The sequence below is a fragment of the Sander lucioperca genome, chromosome 12 (assembly GCF_008315115.2).
Source record: "Sander lucioperca isolate FBNREF2018 chromosome 12, SLUC_FBN_1.2, whole genome shotgun sequence".
In the NCBI taxonomy this organism is placed as follows: domain Eukaryota; kingdom Metazoa; phylum Chordata; class Actinopteri; order Perciformes; family Percidae; genus Sander; species Sander lucioperca.
This window is the reverse complement of record NC_050184.1, coordinates 35,865,835-35,880,834: the sequence shown is the minus strand read 5'-3', so window position 1 is coordinate 35,880,834 and position 15,000 is coordinate 35,865,835. Positions and strand designations below refer to the sequence as shown.

Here is a 15,000-nt window from a genome sequence, read left to right as displayed (position 1 = left end):
AAAGTACCGGTAACTTCTATCCACAAGTTTCCAACGTCCCATGATGCTTTGCGTCAAAAGTGGGCGCGACTTCCGCTTCGAGCTTCGATAGACGGAAGTAAACAAGCGGGAAGTGTTACTCATTCATTCATTTAAGAAATACCGATGAAACTTGCTAATGATGTGGGAACACAACCATAACGAGCTTAAAAAGGGTGAAACATCAGTACCTTTACCCTCCGCGGTAGATGGTTGGGAGGATGACGTGAAGAAGTGGCCTCGTATCACTTACGGTAGCATTTTTAGCTATTTTGTTGCTTCAGTAGCCTGTGATGGTACAGCGATGAGCAATTTGAAAAGCTCAGAGGCGTATCAGTATCTTCACAGTGATAAAGTCGGTCGGCTGTTGTTTAAAGATGTCGGAAACGACCTCGTTTATCTAAAAGGGGACATTGAACCGAGCCAGAGCCTACACGTAGCACATCAGAAGGCTTGGGTGCTAGCATCAGTGACAGGTGAAGTACAGACAGCAGGTTGCTCATGTATTGCAGGCCCAGGACGATCTTGTAGTCATGCAGCAGCACTTTTGTGGAAGGTCAGTAAAGTATGGACTATTAGGGGCACAGACATTGTTTATTGTATTGTGATATTAATAATAAATGTTACGTTACTAAACTGAAATGTTTACTGTGTCATTCATGTTCTGCATGTTGTTTCACTGTAGCCTTCAGTCAAATTCTTGAGTCTAAGATTGTAGGATGATGAGATTTAATTTCATTGGATTTAGGTCGAAAATGCAGTGAGGCAGGGCAAGACAGGGATGGCAAGCACTGATGTGCAAAGAAAGTGGAATTCTGGTGTAAAGAAGAATGTAGGTCTGAAGAAGAATAAGCACATTAATTTTAACCATCACAGACCTAGCCACATATATCCAGGCCCATCACTACGTTCAATGCAAGAATTAACAACCTCCCCACAACTTTTTAAGAACCATAGAGAGTTTATATGGAGGTAAATATAGTGCAAAAAGGGAGAGCTTGTAGAATACAATGTGAGAACTTGCAGAACAAAAAATCTGAACTTGTATGTTAAAATTTGCACTTGTAAAAATTTAATTTGCACTTGTAAAAATAAAATTTGCACTTGTAAAAAATATTCACACACATGTGATCTGAATTTGAAGTCATACAAAGAAAAAAAACATGAGAGCTTGTAAAAAAAATCTGAACTTGTAAGTTGAAATTTGCACTTGTAGAAAATGTTCACACACCTGTATTCTGAATGTGAAGTTACAGAAAAAATATTCACAAATGTGTAGATTGATATTTACATGAACACAATGACAGCTGCAAACTTATAATGCAACATTTACTCGTATACTTTTTATTTTACTCTGGTTCATTTTCCATCACAACCACAACTCAGTGATTACAACCTCTGGAATCTGTCACTGCAACTTCACATATGAGCTCTCTCGCATCACAAAGTGGCCAATCTGCGCACCTCGACTTTCACAACACTCTTGACGATACATTTGGTGCAAAACTAATTTGTACCTGTGGACTGAGGCTGTGGAGCTCTGAGCTAACAGAATGGGAAAAGCCTGCAGCCGCAGACGGACCGTCATCAGTGGGTAACAGGTGCCAAGTTTCGCATCCCTGCCGAGAATTGCATCCACTAGGGAAAATAATGATTTTATAAGGCAAAGTACTGTTTAAAAACTAGGCAATAGTAAATCTCTTTGTCATGTTCATCAATAATGATTAGAATTTTAGAAGGTTTAGAGACATCAATGTTTTATCAGACTCTGTAGTAGCATTTCCTTGCTACCTAGATGCAATTTTCGGCAGCAATGAATTCTGCAGAAATTATTGTTTCTGCCCAAGCGGGTGCAATTCTTAGCAGGGATGCACAACATCAGCAAAGCAAGCTCTGGTAATGGCCGGGGGATGGGCCGCTGCTACCGGATGTGGGGCTCTCCGTGTCCCGCTGGAGCTCCGACTGCAGGTCGGGGTCGGCAGCGAAGCTTTCTGGCAAAAGCAGTGTTGCTACGCTGGTCGATCCCAACTGATGACGGTCCGTCTGCGGCTGCAGGCCCTGGAGCTCACCGCCAGTGTTTTAGTTTGACTGTTAAAAAGTGTTTAGATAATTAAACGGTATTTATTTAGAAGCGGGCTGGCTGCTAGTTAGCTAGCTAACGCTAGCATGCTATTCCACCAAGTTTCCATGCTACATAAATAAGCCAGACAGAGTTGTCCCTCATCTGGCGATAGAAACCCTGATTTTCCCGTTCTGTTAGCTCAGAGCTCCACAGCCTCAGTCCACAGGTACAAATTAGTTTTGCACCAAATGTATCGTCAAGAGTGTTGTGAAAGTCGAGGTGCAGATTGGCCACTTTGTGATGCGAGAGAGCTCATATGTGAAGTTGCAGTGACAGATTCCAGAGGTTGTAATCACTGAGTTGTGGTTGTGATGGAAAATGAACCAGAGTAAAAAAAAAAGTATACGAGTAAATGTTGCATTATAAGTTTGCAGCTGTCATTGTGTTCATGTAAATATCAATCTACACACTTGTGAATATTTTTTCTGTAACTTCACATTCAGAATACAGGTGTGTGAACATTTTCTACAAGTGCAAATTTCAACTTACAAGTTCAGATTTTTTTTACAAGCTCTCATGTTTTTTTTCTTTGTATGACTTCAAATTCAGATCACATGTGTGTGAATATTTTTTACAAGTGCAAATTTTATTTTTACAAGTGCAAATTAAATTTTTACAAGTGCAAATTTTAACATACAAGTTCAGATTTTTTGTTCTGCAAGTTCTCACATTGTATTCTACAAGCTCTCCCTTTTTGCACTATATTTACCTTCATAAGTTCATAGCCCACAGCAATTCATCCGTGATGGTCCCACTGTTTAAGCTCCAGACAAATGGTCTTCTTCAGTTGAGTTACAGAGCAGATGTAGACAGCAGCAAGGCAGGCCTCAGCAAACATGATCCAGCCCACAATAACACACTCTGTCATACTGAACACAGCACAACCCTCACCTGTCCAAAATGCACCAAGTTTTATGAGGACTGCATCAAAGTGTCCCATGTACAAGCAGATACACTGATGGAAGAAACCAGGATGCAAAGTTCTTCACAGTTATGGCATGATGCTAGAAAGCTGCGTATAACAGCCAGCACAGCAAAAAAAGTCCCAAAAAGGAGCACCACTGATCCCAGAAAATTTCTAAATGAGCATCTGTACCCAACTTTCACCGGCAATACAGCAACGCAGCATGGCAAAGAAAATGAGATCAAGGTCATCACACTCATGGAGAGCAGAGGGCATACTGTGGAGAAGAGAGGCCTGGTTGTGCACCCTGACTATTCTTGGTTGGGAGCTAGTCCAGATGGGATCCTTGATTCAACACAGCTCCTTGAGATCAAGTGCCCCTTCAAGAGTTGCATGTCACTGACAGAATTTCTGGGACGGCCAAATGGTGACATCAAAAGATTAGGTGATGAACAGTACCTGATCCTTCCCAAAGGAAAGGATGGATACTACCTGCAGGTAAATAAAATGTTTTCAAGTAGATTAGCTCTATTATTAGCCAAACAATGTTTTTTATATCTATTTCAATGTTTGTTTTTTTCACCAACATGCACTAATAATCCTTATTTCAGACACAATTGACCATGATGTGTCTGGGCCTAGGGAGCTGCAAGCTGGTCATCTGGACACCAAGTGAGTGACATTGAAATGGACGTTCCATTTGACAAAAACTACACAGATGCACAAGTTCAACAACTGCAGAATTTCTACTTTTCACACATGCTACCTAGATTGGCTGATGATTTTGCTGACAAGAAGATAAATCTCTGCCCAACATACCTGCAGATCTTTAATGAGTAGTTGAGGCAGGGTTTACACTGTATAATCAGTTTTATTGGTTGTATATTCTGAAGAAATATACCTACACAAAGACAGTGTAATGCTGTTTCACTAGTTTAAATAGAAAACAAAAGAATTTTTCAGTTCATTGACAGTTCCACTTTTATTGAAAGTTTTAAGGTGACAGCCAGTTGTTTGAGCTGACAAAACAATTAAATATATTAAAGTTAACAAATAGTTACCTGTATAAACATTGTAAATACATTTTTGTAAATTAACTCAATTATATGAAATAACTTGTACATGTTAGTTAATTATAAGAATACATTAATGTGTCATTTGAATTTTTCTCTTCCACTTAGCGTTTCTACACATGACGTGACCTGCAGCACTCCCATAGACTGTTAATATTAAGCACTCCACACTCCACCGTTCTCTTAATACAGCCATGCACTCCACTTGAGGAGCAGTCGGCTCGGCAGCTCTCAAAATCTTTTAAACTGACCTTTGTCGATCAAAAAACAGACAGATTCAGCAACTGCATGGCCTATTTCTCTCTTAAAATGTTTTCAGAAACATGTTTTGGTGAACTATCTTCGTAAAATACGAGACCGTTTTCAGTAAGTGGTTATTACACATTAGCAGTGTACTGACGAAAAAAGTGTTTTTCCAACAAACAAACCATAAAACACTCATATCTCATAGTAGCAGCTAGATTCACCGATTATAATTTGGGTGGCTCAAACATGCCACCCATAAAAATTCCTGCATTCAAAAAGAATATGAACATTCAGTATGCTCCGCAAAATTATTGTTATTGTGTCTATTTGCTTGAAATAAGCTCCCCTCGCAGATTTACAAGTGCTGCACAGATCTTTAGTATTTTGTCAATTTTAGTGACAAAATGAATAGGCAGAGTTTGTGAGAGGATCTTGTACACCTTAAGACGCCTGATAGCTCGTTCAATGTGTATGCAGACATTAGCAATGCGCCTTGTGCGAGTGACCTGCTCATTTGTCAGCTGGCTTTTCTTACGCGTAAAGGCTGGCGTCATCAAACCAACGTTCCGTTCCTCCAGCAAATCCCTGATGGTGAAGCCACGGTCCCCCGTCACCTCATCTCCAGCACGCAGATGGTCGGGAAACCCAGAGTTCTGTGTGATGAATCTATCGCTACATTTGCCACCATAAGCTTCTGAAATGTACATAACAATTCCAGATGGAGCAGTTGCTACTAGGTACTTGACAGAATTGCTAGCAAAGTAGTGACTGTAAGATTCAGTTCGTGAGTCTAGATTTTTAGCCTTCTGAAGGACACTTTCTGTGCAGTCAATTATGCAGGTTGTGTTTGGAAAACTGTCCATAAAAGCCTTCGGCAAAGTGGCCTTTATTGTTTCACGAGGCAGCCATGGAATGAGATCCTGGGTGTGCTCAGCAATCACATCTATCCAGAATTTCAGTGTTTTACTGACTTGACCAGGTGACATTTTGAAGCGTTTTGCTAAATCCGCAATAACAAAGTTCTGTCTAAGCTTCATCAATGTCAACAGGATTTGGTCCTCTGCTGGCAATGTTGATGATTTGGGGGCAAAATGTTGCAAGCAAGACACAAGTGTTTTAAATTCAAGTAGCGGAATCCCTGTGTACAGCAAACAGTCTGCATCATCTTTCAATGTTAACTCTGCAACAGGCAGCGAATCAGAAGACGGGGCAGTTGTCACACCACATGTGATAGTAGGTCCTTTGGAGTAGATGTGGTCCTCCATTGCTGGGTCTGACCACTGTGTTTGGGCATCCTGGAAGGTCTGTGAAGTAGGGCCTGGCTCCCCAGAAACCTCCATCACATCAGGCTCATCTGCAGGGAATACATCAATTACATATTTATGTTACAACATGAGATTTATAACTGCAGTAGTATCAGTTCAGGTATATGGAAAGTACATAAGGATTGACTTAAATTAAATGTACAAATTTGAACCACAGTATTTAAATAAATTGATATTCATGTTTAGATTGTGATAATCTTGTGAAGTACACAGAAAAGCATAACAACAACTACTAACGTTACTACTTTTAAAAACATGAACGTGTCTGTGCCTTATTTGTTGCTGTTCTCAGACTTTTTTCCACTGCCAAATAAGAACTCTGGCTTAGCGACATCTAGACACATAGACTGCATTTAATAATCTCAAAATAGATATTCTGTAAATGTTAACTAAAAGAGGGAACGAAATTAACACCTGCCACAGTGTGCCAAGTGCAGGATAAAACTTTGTGCTAGGTTAAAATATCAGGCCATCTGTCTACCACCATGGCAGACACTTTTTTTATATTAATTTTAAGCATTTCAAGAACAGTTAAGGTATTTAAAAAAACTGTATACGGAAAACTAACAAGCTAACGTTAGTGGACCTACCTGTGACATGTGGAGTCCTGGGTCGGCGTCTCTTCTCCGGTGGCTTCTCGTAACCGAGAACAAGCGTTGGGTACGGGTTATCCTGTGTTGGCTTCTTGTCAATGAAGTGAAACGAGCACACAAACAGATGTTTGGGGGGCTCTTTTAGGTTTAAGTTCTTAAGCCATCTTTGTTTTGGTTTATCTTCTTGTGGGAGGCGATGAAAACTGTACCACTGTTGGCATGGACACTCGGCTTTAGTTTTTGGCTTGTGTTCATAACACTCACGTTTAAGCCACTGACTTAATTTTGTGCGGTTATTTGTACAACCCCGAACAGCACATGTTGTCCCTGAGCTCCTTAACAACATCTCAACCACTTTACAATAATAGAAAACGATCCGAAAACACCTAAAATATACTTAGCCTCCGCTAACGCTCCGCTAACCTCAACGCGACCGTTGAGGGTGGAAAGTGTCCATCGATCCACACTCAACTTTTTGACCGTTATGAGTGCACCATCCGGGTACTTGTAGTGCACTGCATTGACCACACTTCGACGAGTGACAGATTGAGTGTACTCAAATAGCTAGTATAAGTACAGAAGTACGCGATTTGAGACACACCTACAGTCTCATGTCATTAGATCGTTAACATAGTGCTACTTTGCACATGTTTGTGGGTCTGAGATGTATGTTTACATCTGAAGAGTTTAAAGACTCTATTTGTCCATTGTTTATTTCTAAAGAAACACAACAATGTATAAAAGGCTCCATTACCTTGTACCTCACGTTATGGCTCCGTAGCATTAGAGTTTAGATTCTCGGCCCAGGCCCGAGTCCGACCCGAGCCCGACACGCTCGGGCCCTTGATCAAGCATTTTTTTTTTTTTTTATCCATTACCTATTTTGCCTAATTGGGTGGGGAGAAAGCTATGCCATAATCAGAAATATTATAAATATGTATATATAAGCTATATAAAAGTAACAAATGTGTACAAAATTTAGGCTGCAGTTACAAAATGCAGCACGTGTCATGCGCGGAGTCTCCTCTCGCACGCATCACACCGGGCCTGCTGGGCTGTATGGTGGAGCATCACACCAGGCCTGCTGGGCCGTATGGTGGAGCATCACACCAGGCCTGCTGGGCTGTATGGTGGAGCATCACACCGGGCCTGCTGGGCTGTATGGTGGAGCATCACACCGGGCCTGCTGGGCTGTATGGTGGAGCTTAAGTGCAACATGGAGCTTGAAGATGTAAAGAAAAAAAAAACAGGAGAATTACCTTTGAGCAAGTGTGGAGGAAAGTCGGAGGTATGGAAGCAGTTTAAACAAGTCGTGGGCAGTGACAACAATATGTTGTTCATCATTGTTTCTTTTTTTTACGTTTCTTCATTCAGATCATTTGCGATCCGTTCCATTCTGAATAAACTAACAGCAGTTTACAGCTTCGTCCTTGTTGTATTATTCTAAACAGATTTCTGCAGTTCAAACAACTCTGAATTGTAGTTGAGAACGTCAGTTATAACGGCCCACGGATTAATGTCGGGTTTAAATCGGGCTCGGGCTCATAATTACAGTTAATGTGTCGGGCCGGGCCGGGCTTGGACACAACGTGCTCGGGCTCGGGCAGGTTCGGGCTTGATTTTTTTGGGCCGATCTAAGCTCTACATAGCAGACGTTTTTATAAAAATAGGCTAACGATTGGGTCATAACCACGAGACTTACTGTCTCATAGTAGAGGAATTACCGTATAGTACAGGAGAAGCTCTCAGGCAGTTTGGACTTCCATTAGCTGTTTAAGTTTAATTACTAATGTTAACTATCATTTTAGTGATCAATAATTAGCCTGTGTCTATGTTATCTCCTTACATATACCTACGCTCTCTCCGTCTCTGCTAGATTGGGAATGATTGAGATTTCTCTTGGCACAGCTACCAGAAGACTTCCAACTTTCAGACAGGTTGCTCACGTCACATCTACGTCTTCAAGCTCAGTTGGAGGCTGCTCAGTAACGCTCAGCCATCACCGGGAAAGAGACTTCTAATATCCTTCACTGGTCTCCGTCCAAAGCAACGGGGTCTGTTGCTCCATTTTATATATGTCAATAGTCCTGCTCAGTGTGAGAGGGGGAGGGGCCAGCTCTCTGTCTCTGGTCCTCAGGGTGAGAGGGGGAGGGACCAGCTCTCTGTCTCTGGTCCTCAGGGTGAGAGGGGGAGGGACCAGCTCTCTGTCTCTGGTCCTCAGGGTGAGAGGGGGAGGGGCCAGCGGCTAGAGCAGCAAAAGCCAATGTGTGCTTCTTTTACCGACGATATCTTTTGCGTTTCTTATCCAAACAACGTCAAACTTGGCACTGCACTTACTCATGCCTGTAGCAAGACACATATCAAGTTGGAAATCCATGGGACTAACGGTTCGAGAGATATGCGCTTAACACCCACACACACACACACACACACACACACACACACACACACACACACACACACACACACACAGACAGACGTTCCTGCAATTTATAGATAGATGTTGTGCTCTACAGGGATTATGAGTGCACTTGTGAAGGAGATTTTAGTTGTTCTATCTACATGGCATTTTGTATTATATTTGTTATATAACTCTGGATGAACAAGGCATTACTATCTAGATGTATATGTACATGTTCCTGTAACTCATGTTGTTGTCATGTAGTTTACTATCAACAACAAGGCAGTATTTGTCTGCTGTGGGTTACCTCTGTGTTCACCGATGGAGAATGGTATGTTTGCTGTGAGATAAATCAGTCTGAACAACAGAAACTGTTAGCCTGCAAAGAGAAAAACAACATCACAGATGTGGAAAGAAGACCATCGCTGAAATTAAAAAGTATTCAAGGGCACAACGAGAGAAACACACGAAAACCTTTCGTATGGTTTAGTAAATACATAAAATCTTAGTTGTGATCATGTCATATCCTCGTGAACATGTCTTGTTATGAATTATATTTTATACGTTTCCTCCTGGAGCTTCACTGTCGTGTAAATAATAATGATATAAAATATTCTCAGGAAAACATATAAATATGATCTGAGTCTTCTCTTATATTTAGTCTTCAGTAGAGCAGATGGTTCTTCTACACATTCAGTCTGTGTTTTGGGGTTTAGCTAATATATATTTAGAACTACACTTTCTCCATAACTGTAGTTCTCTTTACAGCAGTCACTCTCTCATATCTTTATGTTCATGTCTTGCTATGAATTACTTTCCTTCATCCTTCAGCTGTTTATGAAAAGTCATAAAGTCGTAGCGCCGTCTGCTCTACTGAACTCAAGCGAACTGTCATCCGCTCTTTCTCCCCCTAGGGGGAGCTCTCTCTCCCCCTAGGGTGAGCTCTCTCTCCCCCTAGGGGGAGAAAGAGCGGATGACAGTTCCCGTACGTTCCAATAAGAGTTGCTCAAAAGCGCATAAAGCAAACATGGAGCTCGGTTCTTCCGCATTGTTGGCCCATAACGCTGGTTGGCTCACCATGGACATGCGCACTAGCAATAATTTGTTTGTTGTCATAGCAACCGGTAGCAACATGCGCGTTCATGAGCTTCTCTTTCGTGTCTCTTACAAGTGGCGAACTCATGAACTCGCCGTTTTCATTGTTCGTGAACAGAGCTCATCCATGGCTTCAGCTCTCATCCACGTTACAAGCTTTACAGCATACAGCCCTCGGATGGATCATAAGAGAGAACCAAGGCCATGTAATCACTATGTCTGTAGTAACGTTATGTAGGCATATAACTAGCTATGTATAGATCTTAATACAGCCATGCTAGCTACCCCTGATGTTAGCAACTAGCTAGCTAGCCGATAGCCCGCCAGTTTGGGAAACGCTAATGACGTTACATCCACGTAGCTAACAGGCTTTACAGCAGCTACATACATCCCTCGGATGTATCATAACTTCATAAGATAATACCATGGACGTATTCATAGAACACATGGTGAATTACAACCATTAGCTATATCCATTATTACAGCTAGCTACAGGACCTCGGGAGAACAGTCATGTGAGCGGGCGGGCGCAGTCTCGCGGCTCTGCTCGCGTCCACTATGCGTGTTCATCATGCCAAATTTAATAATTCTGGATTCGCTTCTAGTGAATGTTAAAAATGTTAAAAACGTGACGTTTTAAACAAGGACCCTTTCAGTGTTCAGGCTGGTAAGTTGATATACCCAGAAACAAATGATCTGCTGAAATATACTGTAGACGTTTCGCCATGCAAAGTCTTTCTGGGCCATGGGGGGGGGCAGTACCACCGTTATCCACTAAGCCCACGGTGGCTTTTAGAAATGGCACTCTTCCTGGGGGCTTGGACAGGACGCGTCAGAGTCGTCATCACTCGCGAAGTTATGGCAACCAAATAAACAACAGGGCGAGTACTACTTCACTCAATAAGTGATTAACAGCAACAAAAGCCGCGTCATGAAATCTGCACTCACACCGTTTTCCAGGTTAGTGGGGGTGCATACCGCTCAAAACCAACATGAAAAATGTATTAATGTTCACTCAGCGTCTTGTTTTGTTGTTAAACTGTGTGTACAATGAGCGGTGACGTTGTACAGTCTATTTGCTGGATGGTTTCAAGGTAATGTTCGGTAGCTAACGTTAGCAGATAAGCCCACACACTGACGTGTGTGTCTCTGTGTGTGTCTGTTTCTGTCTGTGTGTTTGTGTCTCTGTGTGTGTTTGTGTGTTTGTGTGTGTGTGTGTCTGTGTGTGTCTATGTGTGTGTGTGTGTGTGTGTGTGTGTGTGTGTGTGCGTGTGTGTGTGTGTGTGTGTGTGTGTGTGTGTGTGTGTGTGTGTGTGTGTGTGTGTGTGTGTGTGCTCCCTCCCAGGTGACAGTGTAAGAAGAAGCTGAAGAAATAATGTCCTCTCTGGCTGAAGATGGTAACAGCTCGTCAGAGGCCGGTCACCACCCTGACCCTCTCGCTCCTCTCTCCTGTTAAACGTGACCAGCCAGCAGTGGAGACACTGAGAGACCATTTACACATTGGGGGTGCATCGGATTAAAACACTTTAATAATCAAACAATAATCTAACAAAGTAAATTATAAGAATTAACTTTAGATAGTCCTAGTCTTATATGATTTATCAGGAGTTAGGAGGAGACAGTGTTGAGATTTATAATAACATGTAACTTTAATACTGAAAGCATTTAGAGAAGCAGGACTAAACCTATATACACTAATATTAGTAGGGATAGTGTTCCACTGGGCTGAATATATAAGGGGTGTTTGAGCTAAAATATAAACAAACAAAAATATGTAAAGCTCAAAAGTTTGAAAAATTCAAAGTTTATTTTTATTTCTAGCAGTTATTTTAAATCACTGCACTACCTCTGTGATGTGTTATTGAGTGATGACATAATTGAGAGTAAGATCTGCCCCCCCAGGAACAAGAAGTCTGTTCTTTGCAGTCTTGAGATTGAGAAACACCCCCCCCACACACACACACACACCTCATTCATATAAAAGAGGAAAAGATTGGTTTCATGTTTCCTGTTAGTATATCTAGAGGAACCAGGCAGCAGCTCTCAGCAGATTCTAACTTTAGAGCAAAGATGGACAACACCTCTTCAGCTTATAGGAGCCCACAATTCAGCACCTTTTTCTTAATCATTGTGATTTTTACTTACAATGTACTGCTTCAGAGGGAATACGAGTGCAGATGTGAAAGAGGGCTTAGAAGATGCTTTACCTACGCGGTCATACCAACCTTCATTTTAATTTTTTTACAACTATGGACTGAAAATGTCTTGAATTGTAATTGCGAGAAGTGTTGGATTATAGGTTTACGCATTCTCAAGGCAGTCTGCGTAGGTTCGCTGTGGTTTATCTCTTTGTTATTCAAGGGAGACTGGGTTGTTTGCTGTTTTCACGCTAATCTGTACTGCAATACAACTATCAAACTCTCAGAGGAAGGACAGAAGGAAATTGCCAAAAAGAAACAGGATAAAACTGTGAGTTTTTCTTATTTCCTTCACATTACATCAGTCTGTGTTATTCTGTATTTTACAACTAAAAGTTCTGTTGTTGCTGCTGACAGACTCAGATTATTATTCTAAGTGTCTGACAACATTATGGGATGGATCCCTACAGAGATAGACCTTTTAGTTAAAGAGTTAGATCCTTTTAGTTTAACATGAAACAGCCCCGAAATCACCAACACCAAACTACACCAGACTCCATGTAAATAATCAGTGGAAACATGAACCAAGACGGCTTTTGATAGTTTTATTTAGTTTCTGTCCACTTTGAATGAAGTGTGTTTTACGATGATAAAAGTCCTGATTATTTACATGGAGTCTGGTGGAAATATGCTGGCTCTATACACGCTAAAAGTACTGATTATTTACATGGAGTCTGGTGGAAATATGCTGGCTCTATACACGCTAAAAGTCCTGATTATTTACATGGAGTCTGGTGGAAATATGCTGGCTCTATACACGCTAAAAGTACTGATTATTTACATGGAGTCTGGTGGAAATATGCTGGCTCTATACACGCTAAAAGTCCTGATTATTTACATGGAGTCTGGTGGGTTTGGTGATGGTGATTTCGGGGCTGTTTGATGTTAAACTAAAAGGATCTTACTCTTTAACTAAAAGGTCTACCTCTGTAGGGATCCATCCCATAATGTTGTCAGACACTTAGAATAATAATCTGAGTCTGTCAGCAGCAACAACAGAACTTTTAGTGACTCTAATGGCGCTTTTCCATTACATGGTACCAGCTCGACTCGCCTCAACTCTTCTCGCTTTTTTGGTTTTCCATTACGAAAAAAAGTACCTGGTACCTGCCATGGACACACACACACACACACACACACACACACACACACACACACACACACACCTGGTACCTGCTAACAGGTACTTTATTTAAGGTGTGTCTCAAATCGCGTACTTCTGTACTTATACTAGCTATTTGAGTACACTCAATCTGTCACTCGTCAAAGTGTGGTAAATGCAGTGCACTACAAGTACCCGGATGGTGCACTCATAACGGTCAAAAAGTTGAGTGTGGATCGATGGACACTTTCCACCCTCAACGGTCGCCATCTTGGCTACGTAGCGGAAGGGGCGGAGCTAACAAAAGGTGAAAAATTTTCGATAATGGCGGCCGAATACGCGACAGCGAGACCCACGGAGTATTACAAATGTAAGTTGAACATTAGTCTTTTTGCTATACTTGTATAACATATAAGCCACCTGTTTATGTATATTTGGTTAATTTTGGAGTCGGTGATGATTTTTGTACCGCGAATTATAACGTTAATTTGTACCGTAATTTGATGTGCTATCAAGCTAGCTTTAGCTAACTTTAGCTAGCTAAGAGCGGCACAGTTAACCAAAGAAGTTACGGGTCACAAGTGACAACAGTGTTGGGAATGCTCTGCCTTGGGTACAATTCACAATTTCATAGAAGAAGAAGAAGAAGAAGGAGGACTGAGATGTTGTGATGTCATTTCCTGTAAGTACATAAGGCAGTGCGCGATTTGAGACAACACTACCCCGTCAAATTTTAGGCACTATGCAAGTAAGTACGTAGTGTACGAAGTGCACTTCAGTAAGTACACTAACGGAAGTGCGCGATTTGAGACACACTATTAGTCTCACCTCCATCAAGGTTCCAAGCGAGCTGAGGCGATACCAAAAGGTGACATAAAAACCTGCAGACTCCTGATTGGTCGGAAAGAATCGTCAGTAATCACTGCGTCGTCATTGCTAGAGACAGACGGGGGGGTCCTGAACAAACCCCCCATTTTTAAATAGTTTAGCCAGCGGTGTTTTTTTTGCTGCTTCCAGCTTCTTTAGAAACTAAATGTGTCTTCTGGCAAACAGCCACATGCCGAGCGTCAAAAATACCTTCCACATTCTGTGTGTGTGTCGCGTTAGGGCACGGCAGTTTCCTGCGGCGCACGCCTCACACAAGGCGGTAATAAATCTGCAATGGAAATAGGAGGACGGGGCACCGCGGTCGAGTCGAGCCGAGCTGAGTGGAGTAGGTACCATGTAGTGGAAAGTAAGTCAGCACCTTTCACAGATAAAAATCACAAAGTGCTTCACAATACAATATAATACACTACAACAAATGACAATACAAGAAGATTAAAATACAAATAGAAAACATAACAAACAACCATAAAAACTCCTCGACTAACTAAAAGCTGCTGAATAGCAGAGTCTTCAGTTGCTTTTTAAAAGATTAGACAGAATTAAATGCAAGTCATCCACAGCCTCGGAGCCACTGCTGGGAATGATCGGTCCCCTCTAGTTTTAAATTGAGGAGCCACTAATAGCCTCTGATCTAATGACCTCAGACTACAGGTGTAAGGAGTGTGAAGCTGGATCATGGAGATGTAGGGAGGAACTTGACTGTACAGGGCTCTAAAAGTAAGGACCAGGATTTTAAATTGAATTCTATACTGGACCAGTAACCAGTGAAGTGAAGCTAAAACAGGTGTGTTCAGGGTTCAAAATTAACTTTTTCGTCCACCAGCCCAATGGCTGATGAATGTTCAAATTTGACCAGCCACTTTAATAGATTACCATTGTTTTTTTGGCTGGTGACTGAAGCAAATCTACCAGCCACTAGCATATCTTACCAGCATTTGGCTGGTAGATGGAGCTGATTTTGAACCCTGGGGGTGATGTGTGCTCTCTTGTTAATGTGAGTTAAAATCCGTGCAGCAGAGTTCTGAACAGCCTGGA

The 15,000-nt window shown here is 41.7% G+C and overlaps 1 protein-coding gene and 1 long non-coding RNA gene across 2 annotated transcripts in view; both read left to right on the top strand.

Moving 5' to 3' along the window:
* The first annotated feature begins 8,193 nt into the window (after window positions 1-8,193).
* The window catches only part of LOC118496409, a 23,447-nt gene continuing 16,640 nt past the window's right edge, over window positions 8,194-15,000 (top strand). The window contains exon 1 of the long non-coding RNA XR_004898977.1: window positions 8,194-8,365. This is a non-coding gene — a long non-coding RNA (uncharacterized LOC118496409). The remainder of the gene's footprint in view (window positions 8,366-15,000) is intronic.
* The window catches only part of LOC116062358, a 7,185-nt gene continuing 3,997 nt past the window's right edge, over window positions 11,813-15,000 (top strand). Inside the window, exon 1 of the mRNA XM_031317017.1 lies at window positions 11,813-12,246. Within this exon, the coding sequence (XP_031172877.1) occupies window positions 11,848-12,246 (399 nt within the window). The 5' untranslated portion in view covers window positions 11,813-11,847. The remainder of the gene's footprint in view (window positions 12,247-15,000) is intronic.